The sequence below is a fragment of the Cyanistes caeruleus genome, chromosome Z, assembly GCF_971803275.1.
Source record: "Cyanistes caeruleus chromosome Z, bCyaCae1.hap1.1, whole genome shotgun sequence".
NCBI lineage: Eukaryota > Metazoa > Chordata > Aves > Passeriformes > Paridae > Cyanistes > Cyanistes caeruleus.
In genome coordinates, this window is record NC_141732.1 from 739,648 (window position 1) to 762,174 (window position 22,527).

The 22,527-nt window shown below is 44.1% G+C and overlaps 1 protein-coding gene across 9 annotated transcripts in view; it reads left to right on the forward strand.

The window, feature by feature from the left end:
- Positions 1-22,527, forward strand: part of RASGRF2 (Ras protein specific guanine nucleotide releasing factor 2) — a 120,923-nt gene that overhangs the window by 23,908 nt on the left and 74,488 nt on the right. For 8 of the 9 annotated variants that reach the window (XM_086868035.1, XM_086868036.1, XM_086868039.1 and 5 more), the window contains exons 2-4: positions 10,910-11,016; positions 20,431-20,578; positions 21,616-21,705. In XM_086868035.1, coding sequence (XP_086724161.1) covers positions 10,910-11,016; positions 20,431-20,578; positions 21,616-21,705 — 345 coding nt within the window. Of the gene's footprint in view, positions 1-10,909; positions 11,017-12,653; positions 12,759-20,430; positions 20,579-21,615; positions 21,706-22,527 lie in introns of those variants that run through there. The other variant, XM_086868043.1, reaches the window with a different exon arrangement.

Genomic DNA, 22,527 nt, shown 5'->3' on the forward strand with positions numbered 1-22,527 from the left:
AATAATGACAACAGTTAGGGAAATTTCAGACAATCTTTGTGCAAAACCAAAAATTGAAAATGGACAGTAAGAAGTCCTGGGGATTAGGGAAGGAATGTCATATGATGGTATCATCGTAATTATTGCTTGGCCAATGTGAGGTGCATTGGTTTGTGCTTGTTTGGGCTTTGTGTTTTTGTGGCTTTTTAAATTTTATTTTCTTATTTTTTTTAATTTTAGCTTTCTTTTTTGTTAGTTTTGTTTTTGTGGTATTTTCTTGCTGGTTTTGGGTTTTGGTTTTTTTTTCATTGCAAACTTGGAGAATTCAAAGGACAGTAGACTGAAGAATGTGTGCAGAAATGTCATGGAAATTTCATCCCAGTTTCCTGGTGGGTGAGACAGGACAGGACTCAGTCTCGAGATCTTTGATGTCCTGAGGTGAGGCCAATGTTTTATCTCCCTGTGCATCTGAGTGAGCCCCATCTGCTCAGGGGCTTGGTGCAAGAGTCCAGACCATCCCCTGTGGGTCTGGAATGTCCAGGTGTGCTGAGAGGGGCAGCTACAGGTCCCTGAACGGGAACTTTTCCACCCACAGCCCTTGGGGGGGAGGCTGGGAAAGGTAATTTTAGTGAAGAACCCGTTTCTCTGAGAGCTGTGGGTAGAGCAGCTCTGTGTTCTGCTCTGTGGCTTTTGGAATGTCCTTCCCTGCTCTCCTGGGGCTGATCCAGTGATCCTCTGGTGGACTGCGAGTAAATGGAAGGTGGAGGTTGAGGCTCTGGTGCTGCAATTACCTTCTGTGGCTCAAAACCAGAGCCTGTCACTTTTCTTGCCAATTTTTTACAAGGTTATAATCAGTCTCCAACCCTTCAGGGCTACTTAACCACAGAGTGTGGCTGTCAGAGGACATGGTGCCAACAGAAGGATGTTTTCCCCTGCCATAAAATTGTTCAGGTGTCATGAAAACCTTGCATTTGGCTCTTTGCAGTGGTCTTTGGTTTTCCATCTGAGCCCTGTCAGTCTCTGGTGTTGGTGTGTGACTTGTCCCCACATCTCACAGAAAACTCTGCAATTCCTTGAAATTTTGTGTTTGGTTGGTTTTTTTTGGGTTTTTTTTTCCTGAAAATGTTTATAGATAGAAATTATTATATATAACAGGGGTATAACAAGGTCTGAGATGTGCTGACTTCTTATTCTTGCCTCCCTATCGTGTGTTGGCTCACTCGAGGGAGAGAAGCTCTGTTTATAGCAATCTTGAGTTGAACTCTTTTACAGCAGATCTATATTTGGGCATCTTTGCACATATCCTTGTGTCTAAAATGGGCACTATAATTCTTACCTTGTAGAGGAGTTGGGAGATTAGTTACTGTCTGTAAAGAGCTTTCAAAATGTCAAATCCTGTGTTTGCATATTTTCAGAATATAATTAGAAGACAGTCAATTAATCTGCTTCCTGTAAATTAATACACCAAAATTGTTTGCTCCATAGAAATTGCTTGTGTGGATGCTTTGGGGTGGATTTATCTCTTTTCCTTTTTATTTTTGATACATATGTGACAGTGTTTGCTGAGGAATCCAGGCTTCACTCTTGCAGTGAAGGAATGCAATCTTCAAAATCCAGCCTCTTCATATAATTTCATTATTTACCTGCCTGCTCATTCTTTAAAATGAAACTGCATGTTTTCAGCAGTGAGGGTAATTTATTACCCAGAAAAATTTAACTTGGTCTCAGGAGGCCTTTTCATTATTTCATGTGTTAGGATTGATGAAGGAGGGTGTGTGTCTCATCTTGATCCTCTATGTTTGATGCAGGAGCTCTCTGGAGAGATTTTTCTGGTCCATATTACATAAGTAATCAAAATAGAAGGTTATAAATGTTCCTTCTGGCCTTTTAAGTCTGATCTTTTAATTAAAATACAGGGATGTCTTCTGCAGGGCAAACCAAATGCTGAGGTTTGTGTCAGAATTGGTGTGGAGGAGCTTTCAGCACTGTCAGGTTTCAGAGGAAAGGGCTGGAGAGCTCTGGCTGCTGTTTGGACAGCGAGGCAAAGGCTGTCAGTACACGGAGAAAGGTTAAGGGTGTGACAACTGCTGAACAAATGAGGCAGGGTGAAAAAAAAAGAGCAAAACACAGAAAGCTTCGAGTCCTGAAAAGTGCTTAACACTGCAACTGATTACAGTACTCTCTTTGGTCTGTCTGTTTTCCCCATCTGTCTTTTCTGTGTCAGTTTGAACATCACGTTTTTCTACTGATGCAGCTCCGTTTCCACTAATTTATTTGTACTGTGCTGAGTTATGTGGCAGGGCTGTAGTCTTGGTTCACTTCAGCTGTGCCAAGCTTGAGGAGGAGGAACCGAAACTTGGGCTGAGTTGACAGTTCATTCCCTCCAGTTTGGGCTAAGTGGAAGCTGCTGAAACCCTGAAATTTGGGCAGGGATAAGGAGTGAGGGGCTGTGCCCCCACCCGCCTGCTGGGCTAGGTCATCACTAGGGAAAATGGGATTTCCGTGCTCCTTCTCCACCACTTGCACCGCAAACATTTCACTGCCGCCGTCCCCACAGGTACCTGCCCATTTGTTGGACTCTCCCCATGGATAGGTGCGTCCTGAAAACCTCTCAAATTACCATTCCAACCAAGACTTTCCGAGAAAGTGGCTGTTCCTTCGCCAGCAGAAGGAAGATATAGCAGAGAAACCGAAGACCGGGAGGGATCAGAGGCAACAAGTGGCAGCCGAAATGTTTGTGTTAGGTGCGAGCCGCAGCTCGGGCGCTGTGTCCTTTTCCCCGTGCTCGGGAGAATCCCGGGAATTGCGGGTGAGCACGCAGGGCTGGCTGTGCCTGGGGGGCAGCTCTGGGCGGCTCGGACAGGTAGGATCTGGCCGTGCTTTGTGGGAATCACTCTCCGCTTTTCAGGAACTCAGCCTGCGGGAGTATCAGGGCACAGCATCAGTCACCTGGGGAAATGAGATGCAGGGATGCTCGTGGGAGGGGAGGCAGCAGCGCTGGCAGGGCTCTGCGTGCTGTCACTGCCAGGCGGCTCGCAGGTCCCTGGCAAGCAAATGCCTTGCGGTTTCTGGCAGGAAATTCCCACTGGACTGTGCCAAATGCACTTGGAGATGAAGGTACCCGTGCTCAGTTCATTATTAGTGAATAACTTAGCTGCACTTAGTTGTTGTACCCGTTCCTGCAGGTTCTACTTGTTAAGATTTCCTTTTATGTGGCAGATTTTTTTCCCTGTTGATAAACTGCTGCTGGAGTACAAATGGTCTGCATGGAAAATAGAGCAGATGGGGCCACATTAGCCTGGTTCTCTCATCCATGAAAACAAATGCTATAACCGTTGTAATTTGGTGTAATTTCAATGCAAGTCAACGGAGTTGCAGGAGAATTTAGGTCCTCAGTGACCTTTGTATATTCCTTGACTTGAGCTTTGCATGCAAGTTGGGCACAGTATTTTCTAATTGACGGAGCAAGAGTTTATAACACAGGGTGCATTTATGTGTAATCTCCCTAACTGGAAAACTGTTGATTGCATAATTACATAAAATTACCTCAGTTGTTCTTGGCCAGACAGTATTTGCAGGATGGCTCTGGAAGACAATTCACTGCCAGATTTCAGAATAGGCTTTATGGAGCAGGTTGACACTCAATTAATTCAATATAAGTAGAAGAAAGGAGACATCAAGCCATGCCATCCCCCACCCAGTACAAGGTATTTTGTATTTGTCCAGTTTGAAGCTAAACCTGGAGCAGATACCATGGCCCATCTCTGAATAGCCCCTCTGTGTAGGAGATCCAAATCAGTATCTTCTAATGTGCTCTTGGCAGATAAAAGCCCTATTCTCATTTACCTCTAGAATTTCTTTCTCTGTAGTTCTGTTCAGTAACAGATGTCTACCTATCAGGGAGGATGAAGTAATACTAGAATGGTAAAAATCCTCCTTAATCCCCAGGTGTCACCAGAAAGAAACACAGAACCTGAAATACCCCAGTGTCTCTCTACCAGGTTTGCAAATTGCTTCTTTACTTTTTTAAAGAATCAAAATCAAACCCAAAAGCAGCAAGTAAAACCCCAGGAAACTCGTAAGAGCCAGCACTTCATGAAGGCACCAGCACATCTCATTTATAATGAAGTGCAAAAGCAATCTGAAGGCTGTAGAATACTCTCATGCCACCAAGGGAAGTTTTAATTAGCCTCTCTAGGACTATGAGAAAGGCTTCAACCAAAGGTCCAGCTGCTCTAATTACCTGTCCCTGGTGTGTCCCAGGTAGTCCATGGTGGCCACGAGGACGTGCTGGGAAAGGCATCAATTTAATACTTATTTTACCTTTCCCTTCCATCTCCTCTGAAATGACTTTCTAGTTATTTTCAGCTTCAGGACTGTTTAAATTCCAAATATATGAATTCCATTTGCTAGCCCAGAATTCTGCACCGTGAACCCTCTGCTCTCCCTGCACACCAATGCCACTGCATTTACCACTTCCTTTGTCACAGTGCAGCACCAGACTATCACCAGCTCTGTGAAGAGCCCCTTTATTCTGTTTGCTTTGAGGCTGTTTTCTCTGACCTTTGTTTAATAGGTTTTTTTATTTTTAATTGGAAAGGAAATAGACCTGTGACACCCTATTCATGCACTCTGTACACCTCCTGGTTTTGTAGACTCCTGTTATATCCCCAAAGCTCTTCCTTCCACAGAATTACAGATTTCTGGTTGGAAGGGACCTTTTAAGGGTTTCCTAGTCCAGCCCTCTCTACAATGAGCTGTGACATGTTCACCTTGATCAGGTGGGTCAGAGCCCTGTCCAGCCTGACCTTGAATGTCTCCAGGAATGGGGCACCCACCTCTTCCTCCTCCACTGCCCTCATGGTAAAAAAGGATATAAAGTTCCTTATATTCAGTCTGAATTGGCCTCCTTCATCTCAGAACCATCACCCCTTCTCCTTCCTTTGCTTTGAAGAATCCCAGATTAAGTTTTTACTTATCCAGCTGGGGCATACTCTTTTTTACCCCTTCCATACCACTTCTGTTTTTTTCTGAACCTTTCCCAATTTATGTCTTTGTGTGAAAAGTCCAAGGGTACTTTTCATCCGTGGTACCCAGGATGCTCCATAGTGTAACTGCCCTGTTCACTTTGTTCTGTTTCTTCCCCAGTCATCCCTGTGCTCTGATCTGCTTCCTTTGGCATTGCTGGGTGCTGGGATTTTTGCTTTCATGGGATTTTTCCTGGGATCTTGCTCCTGAGTTTCGGTGCCAAGTACAAAGTCCATCTTTCCACGTGTGAAGCTTGGGATGCTTTTCCTCACACATGTCAATTTGCATTTGTGACAGTTAATTATGTCTGCCATCTTGCTGTCCAGTAACTCTGGCCTGTTGAAGTTCTTAATAATAGATTAAGATACAAACTTTATCATCCTTTGTAACGCCTGTCTCAGTCCTCAGCAGAATTCCCTGAGGAAGTCCTTTGATGACTTTGTTTAATTAGAAGAACTGACACATGGCCCCGTATTCCAACTGTTTCCTAGCTTTTAATCGGATTTAATTTTTTTTTTTTAATTTTTTTTTTTTTAATTTTTCATTGAGGGAGTGACGTTTTCCTTTAAAATCCTAGATGCTTAAGAATTTCCCTAAATATCTGTCAATATCGTTGTGAAGACTGTTTTTGTTGCAATCCAAACACCTGTTGAACCTTCTGAGAGCTCCTCTGGGTTTACAGGAGATGCAAAAGGAGGCAAAAACCATCTGATTCTTCCCTAGTACATCGTGTTAATTCTGATGTCCACTGATCCTGTTCTCATTATAGCTTCTACTAATTGGTGTGATACAAGCATGAAATGTGTTGTCTCAGTAGATCTCCCAGGAAACTTTGAAATGAATTCTCATTCCTGCCATTATTCTGTTCTCATGGTAATTTAACAGCAATGGGATGTGGATTTCCTGCCAGGAGTGGTGGCACAGCAAGTCCCAGCACGGGGAATCTTCCCTGGCAAAGGGGAGCACTCTCCTGCCCATCAGTGTGCTGCTGGCAGAGCCATGGAATTACAGGATGCTTTGGGTTGGAAGGACCTTAAAGCCCATCCATCCCAGCCCTGCCATGGCAGTGACACCTCCCGCTACCCCAGGCTGCTCCAGCCCGGCCTGGGACACTGCCAGGGATCCAGGGGCAGCCACAGCTTCTCTGGGAAATCCACCCCAGTGCCTCCCCACCCTGCCAGGGAACAATTCCCAATGTCCCATCTCACCCTCCGCTTGTTGAAACCATTCCCCTTGTCCTGACACTGTTAAAAATAATCTCTCTCTGTGAGGGATTGCTGTCTTCTCCCCCAAACATTTCCCTTACCTCCACACATTTATCCTTGTCCACTTCTTCCCTTCTGGAGATGCTGCCTTCTTCCCAACATTTCCCCTTCTTTTCCTTCCCTTTCCCCAGGATGTGAGAAATACAGAACACACATTTTGTTTTTGTGTTTCAGAAGCTGGGTAAAATACTGTCAGTAGAACACATCTGAAAACTCCATGAGTTAATGTGTCCTTGGATAGCATAAGCTGCTTTGATTTAGGCTGCAATTTGCTGCTTTTCCTTCTGGGATTACTGAAGAGTTTTCAGTTGCTGCAGTGATTGTTCTCTTTTGCTCAGTAATTTACTTGCATTTCAGGTTGCACACAGGCTTCCAGATTCTGAAATGAAATTGTCTTTAGAAGTCAAGAACAAGAAATATTTTCAGCTTGTCATGTTAATTTTTAATTAATCACCTCTGCCACCTTTTTCAGCATCAAAGGTTTGCAACACGCCCTTGTAAACATCAGGCAATGAATATAAACCTTAAATACATGGTAAATGATTAAGCTTCCTCATGCCTCACGTTGAAGACAGGCTTTTGTTGTTTTGTTAACAAACACTTAATGTTTTGGTAGCAATCTTGGTACACAGACAAATTTTCCACCATTGTTTTTCATCTCTGGTTCCCATTCTTATCAATAGTGATGCCAGTAATTTTCTCTTAGTGTCCTGGCTTGAATAGTTAAACCACTATTGCAGTAAATTGGTGAAAAATCGGTAAGTAGCACCTAGTGAGATCATGGCACAACTAGGTTTTAAAATGACAATTTTACAGTGCATCATTGCAAGTTAGTTTTATGTTTAGTAAGGGAAGCTTAGGGGAGGGCAGACCATGGGCAGGCACCTGAGTGAGACACCACTCACACCATCTGAAAGTTCCAAGGACAATTTGGTGCCACCCTGGAGCCCCTTGGAACGTAATCCACCTGTTGGCTCATCCTGCTGATGGGAGGGTGGGATAGCAAAAGCACTGCTGACACTTGCCTCATTTCCCCAGTGTGAGCTTTGCCTCCTGGACAGTCAAAGCTGACCGAATTTACGAGGAGCTGAAGGCAGGAGCTCAAAGTGGAATTGCCAAGTGACATTCCCTAGGGCAGCAGCTCCTCTGCCTGGGAGAGGTGCCAGCACCTCTCTGGGAATCCTCCTTAAAAGTAGTATTTCTGTTACAGGGCGTGTATCATTTGGGTTATTATTTATTTTTTTAAAATGATTTTTTTTTTTTGGTGGGGGTTTGGTTTTGGATTTTTGTTTTTGTGGGGCAGTTTCATGTGTGTGTTTTTTGTTTGTTTGCTTATTTGCTGTGTTTTTTGTTGTACACTTTTGTCACGTTTTTTGTCGGTTTGTTTTTCTTGTGAGGGTTTATTTGTTCGGTTGATTGTTTTGTAATCAGAACAATGTGCTTTTTCCCCTCTGAAGGGGAGATGTTGGCAGCTGAGGAGGTTTTGGTGCCTTGTTTTGAGTACTGCCATGGCTTGGGCAGTTTTATAAGGGCAGAGCTTTGCTGTGAGCTGCTGGGCAGCCCAGCTCTGGTGCAGGACTTCTTCACCCAGAGGCTGAGGCTGGCTCCAGTCTTCTCTCTGCAGCAGCACCCATCAGCTCCTTCCTCATTCCTCCCTTCCCTGCAGGGAGAAACTCTGGTTAGCCCAGGGAGGAGTCAGAGCAGTGACACACCGCTCCTGATGTCCCTTAGCTCTTTCCTTGGCTGGCAGCCATGCCTTCACACCTGTGCCAGGCACCCTCCTCTTTTTTCTAAAGCTTTACCTTGAACTCTGCCAAAGGTGTTTTTGTGGAAATGTCACAAATTTTGCCATGTCACTTGTGTGCACCCGAATACTGAAAAGACACCTTGAAATGGAATTACTTCATTTGCTTTTTGTCAAAACACAGGTTGTTCATATTACCTTCTATGAGTCCAGTGTTTTTCAGAATAAACATAAACAACAAAATTGTCCAGCTGAACTTGAAACACAAGTGTGTTCCTGATATCCAATAGACAGGATAATGATGGTGATGAGGGTAGTTGATGAAAATATGTGCTACAGTGCTTAAATATTTACTGTTTTCCCTTCAGGAAAAGGATGGTGTGTATGCAGAAGGGTGTTTTTTACCTGTACTGTGCTGCAGTGATGTGCAGGCTGAACTGTTTGGCATTGAATGGCAGTGCTAAAATTATATTGTCTCTGTGTAATTATATATACAGGCCCACTCACATACATCATTTACTGGAGAATGTAATAGTGCATCACAGATACCGTCTTATTTTCTTGTAGTAAATTAGTTTTTTAAATGAGCAACATTTATTTTGAAAAGAGAATTCAAAGATGACTTTGAGATTCTTTTTAGAGGCATGTTATGATATTTTTATTGCACTTTGCTTGCTCTAGAGTTGACTATTTCTGGATAAATGAAGTGAGAGTTGATGCTGATGCTTGAATGCAATATGCCTGTTTGAGGGGCTGACAGATGTAGGTGATTTCACAACAAATGCCTTCTGTAATTTAGCTTTAGTTGCCTTTGGGTGCAGACCTACTGTGGTTGCCCTCTAAGCTGGTTCAAATGCATGCATTTTCTTGGTCTAACTGTGTGTTCCTGGCGTGCCTGTCACCATGGTAACTGCACACCTCTCAGCTTAAATTCTGTGACATGAGATGACTGCAAGTCTTGCTTTAAAGAGGTCTGAGTTTCTGCACTTCAAAAGTAGGGAGGACTCTGATATTGTCTCTCCCTTTAACTTGAATCCCCACACAATGGGATTAAATCCAGTGCTTGTCTGCACTTGTGTCTTTATTCTAATTTTATATGTAACAGCTTTATGAAAGGCAAATAACTTGTTACATAACATGCAGTGCTGAACAGTGTGATTTATCTTTAAATATGCTTTTTAAAATAGACTATTCCACTCTATAAACAGAGCACATTTGTGTGTAATCTTGCTGCACTTTTCACTGTGCTGTAGGTTATTTTCAAATGCACTGTATTGTTGTAAAAGTTTTTATCTTTCACTGCTATGGAGAATCCTATGGACCTGATTAAATGTTTTTTCCTTTCCTATTCATGGCATTCAGGTTTAAGTGATATGCTCTGTTGAAACCCCACAGGTTATAAGATTGTCCATTTACTCATTTATTAGTTCTCACTTGGGCTCTGGAGGTGTTTAATTTCTGAAACTTAAGAGACCTAAGCCTGGACTTCCTTTAGTTAAGGATTGTTAAATGTGAATGCTGCTTCTGATGTGGCCTCATTCTGTTATGATTGTCTGTAATCCTGCAGTTCTGGTGGTCTTCTGAATGAAGAGTACTTTGTATACTGTAGTGGTGTTTAACAAATTAATGCAATGCACAAGTGAATAACTTCTCGTGGAATTCCTCTTTTTGTGCTCATGTTACCCAAAAGGAAGCCAAATGTATGAGTGCTCGGGTTTGGCTGTTGGATGACCCCAGACAGGAATTTCTGTTCCTTGAGCACAGGTGTGGAGGTGGATGAGGGATAGGGGAGTTTTGGGCAGTAAGGACAATGGAGGGATCCAGAGAAGTTCAGTCTGAATTGCTGCTGAATGACTTCAGACCCAAACCCAGGTGTTTTTACGACCCTCACTGTCCTGCTGCCCGTGAAACATCTGGATTTCTAAAGGGTGCATTTAAGGCACCTGTGGAAATTAAAGGTGTGTGTTTAGGTAGAATAATTTCTGACCTGTTTTCATCTGAGCTGGAAGAAGTCTGTTTGCTGCCTGGCTCTAAGGTGGCACACAAGCTGTGCAGAGTAAGATTGTAAGCAACCCTCCCTGTGAAATGGGAGCTGAGGTAGATACCTGGTGGCTATCCCCTCCCTAATAGCTAAATCTGCTAATGCTGCATTCTGAGAGCAGCAAAAACCTACCTCAAAGTTCTGTGGAGCACACCTGGGCAATGCAACAAATGCCCTTCATGCAAGAAATGCCAGTGGGAACATGACAGTTTTTGGGTGAATAGCAGTTTCTTGTGAAAACAAAAGGTAGCTGCAATACAGTTACGGGTGAGGCTTCTTGAGAGAGGGGCAAACAGGGGAGTGAGATGCATGAGAAGGGTCCCTGTTCTTCTGGGAGGGTGGGGAATAAGCTGGAGCCGTGCACAGTCTGCATTCCCGGGAGGAGGTGGTGGTGGCTCCAAGCTGGGTCCCCGTGCTGGGTTGTGAGGAAAGTTTTGGGTTAAAAAATATGAGAGAGAACTGCAGACACCCCACTGTAGTTCTGTTATTGCAGTTGGCTCTAGGAGCTCTCTAGGGAATTGTATTCTGTTGTCTTGTATGTCGAAGTTTTAGAACAATAACTTAGCAATAAGTACATGAAAGCTATTACCTTGAAACACAGGGGAATATTTTCAGGGTTGTTTTAACTTCAATCCATGTTTCAAGACTAAAACTTAAAACACATCTTCTTTGGGCTGGCAGCACATTGGGCTGAGTATAGAAAGTCTTCTGGTGTTTTTTATTTGCTGGGTGGGATGCTTTTTGCATTTTGTACTTTTTGTTTGGTTGCTTTTTGTTTATTTTTAAAAATGTTATATGTCTTTTTCATTTAGGAGTTTCTGAACATTTCTTTCCCTTTGTTCTAATTTGCAGCATTACTTTACTGTTCTCTTTGGCCATGAGGGGCAGAAGCCACTGGAGCTGCGCTGTGAGGATGAGGTTGATGGAGATGAGTGGGTAGAAGCTATTCACCAAGCGAGGTATGAAATTCGATTTGTGACCCTCTGATCCATGTTATTACAGATAAATGGATAATACTTTGAAAATCTAAACCCACCTTCCAAACAGAAATAAATGTTAACATGTATTAGTTGTGTGTTTTTTGCAATTCATGAGCATGTTATAGAAAAAAACACCACCTTTAACATTCAATGTTTATTTCACTGTCTTTTATCTTTAATAAGCAATTGTGCTGCAGTTGGAATTAGTATAGGTAGAATATTATTTTACTAGAAACGAGCCCTAGGATTGTTAGAGACTCTGTATTAGAGACAAGTGTGTTATGTGAACGAGGAAATTAATGATATGACATATGAATAAATGAGTTTTTCCTTAAAAACTCTTACAGAGAAATAAGTGTAAGAAAGAGGTAGTCAAGCCATTAAGGTGACAAATAAAATTTTGACTTCGAAACTGAAATTCTGAACCACCTGAACCACAGTTCTGTGAAAAGGGATGTGGTAGGACCTTGAGCCATGCAGTAGCTTGTGCCTGAGGAGAGGTCTGTGTGGCAAGTGGCCATGGTTTAAGTGTGATCTAAGTGAAAGTCACCTCACCGGAGGCCTGAGGAATGGTGTGTGGAGGCAAAGCTGCTGCTGAAATGCACTTTCTGCAGCCTCCCCCCATCCCCACTCACCTCAGCTAATCTGCAGTGCCATGGTAACGCACAAGGATCCAGGCAGCTCCCGAATTGCTTAGGACACGAGCCATGTAAACAGAAGTGATTCTGCTTCAGAACTAAAATTGAACACAAGCAGCTCGTAGTTTTTTAATTTAGAGCTTGTGAAATGAGGCCCCGGGGCTGCAGGCCTTGTACTGCCTGGGCATCCAGCCTTGGGGTCTGCGTCCTCCTCCTGGTGCTGGAGATGTCTGGAGAGGCTCCAGGGGCAGGGGCTGGGCAGGGTTCAAGGAATAAACCCATCCCCAGCTGGGGGTGAATTGTGCAATTCCAGCTGCAGGGGATGCAGTCCCATCCTCCCAGCTTGCTCTCCTCAGCTGGGGGCTGTTTGTGCTTTTTGGGCCCAAAGCTGCAGCGCTGCCCTTGGCTGTGGGGCTGGGAAAGGATTGTTGTGTGTGCCTGAGCTGTGAGGAGAGCTTGCTGTCACTTTGTGTGGAGTTCAGAGTCACACACCAGGGCAGGGCACAACCTGGGAATGCTGAAAGGCAAAACTTAAAGCATCCACATCATTCCATGCCTTGGGGGTCCCTGGGGCTCGGTGTCCGAGTGTGAGAGCCACAGGCCTGTGCTGCCGCAGGGCTTGTCCCTGGTCTGGAACAGCTTTTCTGATGCCTTGGAGCATCACCTACACCAGAGGCCAGACAAGACTGAGAGAATAAAGTGTTTATTTGTTAAAGGCCTTCAGTAGCTGCACCTTGGGCTGGCAGGAGCCTCCCAGGGCCTACACCAAGCTGGACAATGGTCACGAGTGTTTCACACAGTTCTAACTTGGGTCCATTCACATCTCAGGGTTAACCCTGCAATTACAGCTTCAGCTAATGAAGTCATTTAGCCCCAGTTTGCTGTCCCCAAGTCACTTTTGTTTGTGCTTTTGGGGCCTGAGGCTGTGGGGTGTCCTTGAGCTCCGGGCCCAGAGGGATTGTTGTGTGTGACCAAAGTGTGAGGACAGTGGCTGACACTCTGCATGCAGCTCGGAGCTGTGCACCAGTGCACTGCAGGAGCTGAAACATGAAAAAACTAAAATCCTGAGGCATCCTACTGACTGTGAGAGAAGAAGGGAGCAGGGATTTTTGCCTTGTGGCATTCAGGGACAGCAGCATCCCAGGGTTCCCCCTCTGAAGCATTAGTTTGTTTTGGCCACAAACCTTTCCCTGCCAGGAGGGGACAGCCGGGGGAATTTGGGATTTGCTGCCAGGAACAGGGACAGGAGGAGAGGGAACGGCCTCAGGCTGGGCCAGGAGAGGCTCAGGGGGGACAGCAGCAGGAATTTCCCCATGGAAAGGGAGCTCAGGCTTTGGAAGTGCCCAGGGAGGTTTGCAGTGCCCATCCCTGGAGGTGCCCAAGGAATTCCTGGATGTGGCACTCAGGGCTCTGGGCTGGGGATGAGGTGGGGATGGGGCACAGCTGGACTCCATGGGCTGGGAGGGATTTTCCAGCCTCAGTGGTTCTGGGTTTCTTGTCCATTGCCTGGTGTAAAATGCATGTAAGCAAGAAGAGCTTCATAACATGAGGTAAATTTTCTGCCCTTGTAGTTCAGTCTGTAAATGTGTCACACATGAATTTTCAAGGTAGAAACTGAGGCAAAATGAAGGCAATGATAAACAATACACAACGAAAAGTACTGAGAACTTGTGAAGAAGTTGGTTGTTACATTCAGGGTCAGGGTGGTTGACTTTTGACTCCACCAGGAAGTGGAGTAATTGTAATTGCAGACTTTACATCTGGGTCTCTGAGGTCACTAAGATCATTATTTTTATCTCCATGCTTTTTGCTATTTGACTGTTTCCATTTTACTTGGGCCTACCTCCTGCTGATACTGAACTGTGGACATCTTTGTGAGGGACAGTCTCATAGTCCTATGACATTTGTGAGATTTTCTTAATCACCTTCTCTTCATGGGTATCTAAATTTCTTAGGGAAGTTTCCCAGGGATACAGACGTGGCTTTCTTGTGTTTTCTCGGATATAATTTGAACAAGTAACCAAAAAACTGTAAAATTTAGGTGGTAAACATGGAGTGTCATTCCCTATTGTGGACTACCTCCTTGCTCTGATGATTTTCTACTTCACTGGAAGCTGCTTTTGTTTGCTTTGCATTGTGTTAGCAGAACAACCTGGAGTTTCTAATTAGTTACTAAACCATTGTGTCTTTTGCTTAAGATACATAAAAGGAGGCTAAAGTAATAGTTTTAGAGTATTGTGTAAGGCTCTTCTTGCCAACTTAATTGAACAAAATAGCACAGATTTTCTTTAGGAATTGAATTTTGCCTGTGTCATGATCTAGACCTTTTCTTTTGAGTTTATCTGTATTTTTGACAAAATGGGAGAAGTTTTGGCAACTTCTTGAGTGCCACTGTTGATTTGAGCCTAACCTAAGGTTTTTGTTAGGAATTGATGAAGGGTATTTTATACAGCACTTTAAAGATACTTTTTTGTGCCATCTCAGGTGTCTTAGTTACAAATTGCAGGAGGCATTGAGAAGATTACTGCCACTCTTACATTGATAGCAGACCCGGGAACATCCTGTTCTATGTGAATATGCTGGCATTTGAGAGAGGGAAATATTTAATTGCTTTCCAGAGGGTCTTATCCCTACAAGGAGCAGTGGTAATCACTGTGTTGGCTGAGACAATGCAATTGAGGTAGTTGAGTCCTCTTGTTTTCTTAGATTGACATATAGAATATCTAATTTTGGACTGCTTTTCATGGGGTTTTTTTTTGTTTTTTGTTTTTTTTGGGTTTTTTTCTCCCAGTACATGTTACATGTTTATTTTGTCAGTTATAAACGGAGTATTGAAAAAAGGATGCTCCAATCTCAGTGAACCCCATAGTCCACTGTGGGTAAAGAAGAATTTTATTTGGATAGCAGTACATAATTTAGGGATCTTTTCTGCTGTGATATTGCCCATTGTTTCTGTCCATAGAGCCCTCTGCTCACATGGGGGATTGTTTGGCTTTTGAGCAGGAAGTGGGATATTTAATCCAGTCTATTTTAATGGAACCTCATTATCAGTTCCACATCTGTACCTTCCTTCTCCTTCCATTTTATTTAATTTTCACTATTTTGGCTTCACAGTAATATCCCGGGTGGCAGAGTGTGCTTTGCTTCTTCTGAGCTACATTTTTGGGCAGGAAGAGTCATTCCTGGCAAATCCTACCTTCTCTGTCAGTGACTGCATCTGGAAGTCCTGTTTTTGGCTTTGTTCCAGTACTTGGTCTCTTATGAAAAAATCTATTTCACCCTCAATACACTGAGGTGTACTTATCACTCTCTCTTACAAAATCTTTTATATTTTAAGGCTGTTTTTCATGTAGCTCAAAACCAGTTATGTTTTGGGGTTTTTTTTATTTCTTCATATGAATGCAGTATTAATAAAACTTATTGGACTTCTCTATTTTAACTTATTCCAAGTCTTAAATTTACCACGTGTGGGAATGAAAACCCTTCTTTCATGCAGGCACAAGTGTGAATTTAATTGGGAAACTGATTTGAAAAGGAAATATGCTTTTTTAATTTATTGCCAGCTTAGTTTTAATCAATCTAATTCCTCCAGGTCTGCTCACTGCGGAGGTGAAGTGGGAGAAGAGCAGGGAGGAAAATGGGAATGCTTCTTTCACCTGGGATCACTGTTTAAAGTGTATGAGGAACTACTGCCCTCTAACTGGCAATTTAAAATTAAAAACAAACAGAGGCAAAAAGGCTTTCCCTCAGGAAAAGAAGGCACATTTTGCTGTGTATTTTACACCGTATTTTGCAGGTGGTTGTGTGCTCAGTGTGGCAGCTCAGAGCTGCCTTGTACTGATGCCCTGCTGTCAGTGAGGGTGTATTAGCTGCAGCCAGGTGCTTTAAAAGCCAAGGTTTTGTGTTTTGTGGTGGGCTGGAAGTGAGGCAGAGAGGTGCATCCAGCACATACCCCAGAAATCACTGAGCTGTGCAGGCTGTCCAGGAGCTGCTCCTGCACCTCTGTCCCCGTGGTGCCTTGGAGTGGCTACCTGGAACAGAGGCTAGACAACGTTAAGGGAATAAAACTAGGTATTCAGTAATGGCCTTCGATAGATGCACTCTGGGCAGTGAAAAGCCCTTGAGGGCCTACACCAAGCTGGACAATGGTCACGAGTGTTTCACACAGTTCTAACTTGAGTCCATTCACATCTCAGGGTTAACCCTGCAATTACAGCTTCAGCTAATGAAGTCATTTAGCCCCAGTTTGCTGTCCCCAAGTCACTTTTGTTTGTGCTTTTGGGGCCTGAGGCTGTGGGGTGTGCTTGAGCTCCGGGCCCAGAGGGATTGTTGTGTGTGACCAAAGTGTGAGAACAGTGGCTGACACTCTGCATGCAGCTTGGAGCTGTGCACCAATGTAGAAAAATAAAAAAAATAAAAAAAAAGTAAACTCCAGCAGCCAAATCACAAAGCCCCTGTTGGTCCAGCCTGGCCATGGTGTGTCCCCAGAACTGGGCTGGCCCGGCTCAGCCGTGGCTGGTGGCCACTCATCGGGCCAGGCTCACACCTCCTGCCTGTCCTGTGTGTCACTGGCAGTGCAGGCACCTGTGGCCTCTTGGTCCCAGCTGCAGAAAGTGGCACTGTGAGCTCCGTGGGTGCACACAGAGTCCCCTCAGCAAGGAGAGGGGTGTGAGGTGGGGTTGGATGAGAAGGCAGGGTGGGTAGTGGTGCTGATGTACAGATCACAGCCAGACCAGTGTATTGATCACTCTGGTTATCTGTGATCCTTTATCTTCTCTTATCCCCTTATCTCTGTGTTTTCCAAAGCTTGCTGCTCCTCACACATATTCAGTGCCTCCCTTTCCCTGCCTTTGGCTTCTGCACTTTCATAGCAAACCCTGTACAACCCCAAAATGTTCCTCCCTGTAGCTCATAAACAGTTTCACACCCCTGTGGCTGGTGGCTGTTCCCAGCCTGAGAGGAGGCGTGCAGAGCCTTTCCAGGGACTCCGGGCACTCATGGCAGCTTTTCATGAGCTTCCCTTTTAAAGGGGCTCACAGAAAAGAGAGGGAATGATCTTTTACATGGGCGGATAGCACGAGGATGAGGGAGAATGGTTTTCAACTAAAAGAGGGAGTTAAAATAGATCTTGGGCAGGAATTGTTCCCTGGCAGGGTGGGCAGGCCCTGGCACAGGGTGCCCAGAGCAGCTGGGGCTGCCCCTGGATCCCTGGCAGTGCCCAAGGCCAGGCTGGACATTGGGGCTGGCAGCTCCTGGGACACTGCGAGCTGGCCCTGCCCTGCCTGGGGTGGGAATGGGGGGGCTTTGAGGCCCTTTCCAACCCAACCCATGCCACAATTCTGTGATTCCTGGCTGCTGGTGCTCTGAGCTCTGTCTCAGTTTTGCACAGTGGGGTGGGGTGCCATTCTCCTTCAGTTTGTTTGTGGATGAATTCCTCTGGTTAGATTTTCTGGCTGGGGTGCCAGGATGAAGGGAGCAGCTGGTTTTGGTGTGAGATGTGGCTCTGGTGCGTGACACACTGGCTCCATCCCACACGGCAGGGTGGCCTTCCCTGCCCGCACAGCCCTGCTCCTGGGCGAGCTTTGGGTGCTTTGGTTGTTGGGCCCACTTTCCCAAAGGCTCTGTCTTCCAGCTGGTTTTCCCCCTCTCAGCTAAAAGGATCATGTAGTAAAAATCATTTGGGGGGTGGAGTTCTCATGGTGCCCTGTGGTTCTGGCTGGCACTGGGATCCCTCAGAATTGTGGATCACACACCAAGGCACCTTACTTAGGGTCACAGGGGTGGATTGGTTATGTTCTAGGGCAGCTTTTACTATTTCCATCCCTTCTGTGGCTGTGACCATGCCATCAGGCTTCAACACCTGTCTGGAGGCTCTTTCTCCTCTGTTAAGGAGTCCTGCAGTAGCTCAAGGTGGGTGTGGGGACAGATGCAGGCAATTTCTTCTGCCTCCCAGACAGCCAGAGCCTGGTTTTCATAACCAGTGAATTAGGCTGTGCATTCTGCTTTTCAAGAGGATGGTTTGATGTGGCCAGACCAAATGCCTGGTTCTCCCAGCAGCCTGAGAAGCTTTAGTGCAATTAGCACAGAGTGCTCCAATGAACCATAACTCTGATCTCATTGCAGGACAAAACTCAAAGATATTTGCTGGTAGCACTACTGGAACTTGTATCCTGGCTTGCTGCCAGAGTAAGGAGACTTTAATCCTTTAATGTGGCTACAGTTAAACTTTCTCCAGTTTTCCTCTGTTTTCTGAGCATGTCAGCCTAAATGGTGCAGCAGTTTTTCTCAGGGCTTTATTAATTTCTTCCTCTCTCCATGTGGTAGGTGGTGGTCAGTCAGAGCTTCTTGAAATACCTGGTTTGAGCTCTGTCTGTACAGATGATGGAAGCAGGCAGGTTCAGCCTCAGTTTTCCAGAGGTTTTATCTACACTAGACATTATGGAATTGCTTCTCTCAGCAAAATATTAATACAAATTCATACAAGCTGTAGTTTGCAGCAGTTATTTCTTTCTGTTAAATGATACCCCAGACAGAAAAGCAGACCTAGCCTGGCTGCTTACAACCTGTTTTATGTATTTTTCTGCGTTCCTCTGACATCTGAACATTTTGGTACAATTTTCTCTGACAAGGATTTTTTATAGATGTGTGTTCATGTCCTCTTGTAAGGCTCCTGGGATTACTCTGGATATTCAGATTATCACATTTGGATATGGTGATCTCTATTCAGGCATGCAGGAGATGGATGGAAAGGGCTGTTGCAAGTACATGAAGCTTATTCCAAAAGTCTCTGATTTTTCATTTCCCAGAAGAATTTTTGAGGAGGAAAATGGATTTAGGCTATTATAAGTTAGTGTAGGTGTACACAGGCTTTTCTGATTAACTCTTCTTTGTACTCCTAATTATGGGAGTGAGGGAGATGTTGGTTGGTTTCCAGTCTGAGCCTGACATTTTAGACAGCCAAAGCCACCCCGCTGAATTGCTCTAAGAGCATCTCAAAGGAACAAAATCTTCAGTCTTCCAGAGCAAAGTTTCCTGTTCCCCAGAAAAACAAAGCCGTGGAAGTCCAGCTTAATGCAGTTAAAGAATCCAAGAAATAGACATAAATTTCTTCCCCTGGAGGAAACAAAGAAGCAAAAGAAAAGCACTATATGTAACAATATCATGGGTTCTACATCAGAAGTTCATCCTTTGTGAGTCTGTGTCCTACTGTTTTCCTACCATTTTCCTCTGTTTGAATAAAACCGAAGTGAAACCCATCAAACTCTGTGTTGAAAACAATAGGTAGCAAAACTTCTAGAACATTTTATAAAGCATAAATAGAAAAAGAGGGTGATTCACCTGTCTGGATTTGGTTTTAAGTAGGAAAGACTACTTATATTAAATGTAAATCAAAGCATTTTATTATGTATGTTACATATGGTTTTATCTTAACGCTGTAAAATAATTAGTGCTAACTCAGACACAATTAATGTTTTTAATTCAGACACTTTTTACAATGTACAAATACCTTTTTAGGGTGAAAAGAGATGAAGTACTCTGGTTTCTGAAAAAAAAAACCCCAGAATTCTTGCAAAACAAAACAATCTATTATTAAAAATTTTAAAGAATTAATCTCATACTTCACGGCTGTTTCTTGCACAGCTGAGTGATAAGTGGATTGCTTCATGACATATTTATTTATGGTTTTTTTTGCTTCTTGGAAGAGGTGCCCTGACCTTTCTTTTTCCAGTGTATTGTTTACTTCTGCAGTAGTCAGAATATAACAGTGAATGTAATAGAAGTAAATTAACTTCTTATTCTTTTTATAATCTGTACAGGAGGAAAAACTTTTACTTTATGATGGCTGTGGGAATGTATTGTAATTATTTTAAATCCAAGCTTGTTTTCCAGGTTAGGTGCTGAATTCAATTGCTGTGCTTAACACTGGCCCCTTCCAGTGTTCACTAACACCGGTTGAAATACAATAAATATTTACAGGAGAAAACCACACTATGGAGGGTGCACATTACTGCAATTTTAAGAGTCTCATAGAATTTAATAGCAAGTGTTCACTGTGTTTTGAGTGCTGTGACAAGCAGGAAGAAATTTAAAAGGAAGATATTTACAACCCAGAAGTTCCTTCTGTTAAATCCTGTGCTCAAACCCAACAACAGATACAATAGTGAATTGCACTAGAAATATTGTCCCTTTTCAGGGGAAAGCTGCCCAAGAGCTAAAAGAAAGACTGGTACCGTGGTTCCTGATACTGATTAGATTAAAGGCATTTATTTCAGTAATCTTAAAATGCCTTAAAGAATAAAACATGTGTCAGCATACTAAAATGACAGTTTTGATGGGAATTCTTCCATAAAGAGATCTGGCAGATGGAGAGAAATAGTTCTGATGAAGTCCTACATGCTCCCCCAGGCCCTCTCAGAACATGGGAAAAAATCAAGACCTCAAAATAAGTAAAGCAACTTGAATTTACCAAATTCTTGGGCTCAGCACGAGAGTTAGAAGCTCATAAAAAGTGCAGCGATCTTGTTCTCAGTAAATGGATACCGTGAAACTGGGTACTGTGTCCAAAAAAGGATATTAAAGTCAGTTTGGATGATTTGGTGGTTATGATTTGGGTGACTTATGGTCAGGTTGTACATTATAACAAACAAAGGTGGCTTTGCAGGCTTATTGCCATTGTGGCAAAATGTCCATGTCTCGTGAGGGGCTTGAAAACCAACATCTGGCTGTTTTTAATGACCCGAGCTTTCTCTGGCAGCTACTCAGACATCCTGATCGAGCGGGAGGTGCTGATGCAGAAGTACATCCACCTGGTGCAGATCGTGGAGACCGAGAAGGTGGCGGCCAACCAGCTCCGGCACCAGCTGGAGGACCAGGACACGGAGATCGAGAGGCTCAAGTCAGAGGTGTGTGCCAGACCCCGCAGGCAACCACTGATTCCAGCATTCTGCGGGGTGCTTGGCTGTGGTGATGCCTGGAGAGGCTCCAGGGGCAGGGGCTGGGCAGGGTTCAAGGAATAAAGCAGGGATCCATTAAAAGCCCTTCCAAGGATGCACCTTGGGCACTGCAAGAGCCCGGCCCTGGCTGCAGCCAGGACGGCTCAGGAGTTTCACCCTTGGATCACTTTGGTCCATCCCCAGCTGGGGGTGAATTGTGCAATTGCAGCTGCAGGGGATGCAGTCCCATCCTCCCAGCTTGCTCTCCTCAGCTGGGGGCTGTTTGTGCTTTTTGGGCCCAAAGCTGCAGCGCTGCCCTTGGCTGTGGGGCTGGGAAAGGATTGTTGTGTGTGCCTGAGCTGTGAGGAGAGCTTGCTGTCACTTTGTGTGGAGTTCAGAGTCACACACCAGGGCAGGGCACAACCTGGGAACGCTGGAAGCCAAAACCTAAGGCATCAGTGGTATTCACTGTTTCTGTAGTATTCTGTGAAAATGGCAGAACACAGTGAGGTTCATATATAACAGTTCCCACAGTGAATCCTTGGATAATTTTTTTAAAATAATATTGGGGCCTGTTGGGCTGATGGGGGGTTACTTTTCCTGTCAGGGTGTTCAAGATGACACACTGCTTTGAGGAGTGGGTGTCACTGACTGCGTTGTTTCCTCCCAGCCTCCAGGTTTGAGTATGGCTGTGATGGTGCTAAGGACTGCTCCAGACTGCTCTGACTCCCTGGATGTTGTTAAAAACCATGTTCCAGTCCCAGGCTGATAAATCCCAAAAGGCACAGCTAGTTTTGGGTCAGAACCTGCTGGTTCTGGCTCCCCCTCCCAGCTGCACAGGGATCTGGACTGGCCTGAAGTGCCCCAGTCCCTGTCCCCAGATGTGTGCTGGTCATTCTGTGCCCCTTCCACAGCTTGGGGGAAAGGGAAATTGTTGTTCTGTTAGCTCTCCAACCGAGGGTTTCATTAACTCAAGGAAGCATTTAATGAGTGTTTGTTTTTGTCAGATTATAGCACTGAATAAAACAAAGGAAAAAATGCGACCTTATCAAGGCAACCAGGAAGATGAAGATCCAGATATAAAAAAAATTAAGAAGGTAAACATGATGTCTTTTGTGTTTAAAGGGACAAGGGTGGGATGAGAGATGTACTTCCATATTTTGGTCTGTCTAGTTTTATTTAATTTTTTTTTAAGTACAGTCAAATGGCAGGTCTTCCTTTCTCCTGCCCCTACTTAAATCTCTTCAACTGTATATATATTTAGTGCCACATTTAATCTTATGATGTATTTGCATAAAATCCTTCATGGAAGGTGTCTAGTTCCTGTCTTTTTCTGGGGTGTGCAGTTTGAGCCAGGGTCAGCACTGAGCTGTTTACTAGGTGTGAGTTTTGTTTTTTGTGTAGATGAACCACTGGTGCAGAAGCTGGGAATGCCCCTTTTAGTAGCAAGAGAGCTCTGAATCTCTGTGCAATTCACTGCATTCTGCATCTTGGTAATTTTTACAGTTGGGCCCCTTCTTATTTTTGAAGTTATTTTTTTCAGAGTAAACTGATACTAGCAAAATTTTGCACTTCTCTTTCAAGATGAATGATTTTCACATCAAGATCAGGGCACAGAAAGAATAAAATTTTCTCTGACCAGATGTAGACCTGTCATCTTTCATCCACTTGCAACTTCAATAGATATTGTCCTTAGTTAGATTTTTCCATGACACAGAGGTGCTTTTTAAGAACACCAAAAATCTGTCTTTATGAATTCCATGTTTGTTGCCTTGGGGTTTGATACCAAGTGATGTATTGATACATAGCTTTAAATGCACCAGCCAAGTGTTTTATGTTCAGAATGGAAAGCAAACTGAGCTTAGAAGTTCCTTTAAGAATTCTGCCAATAATGGTATTGAGTCTGTGCTGGAATGTGT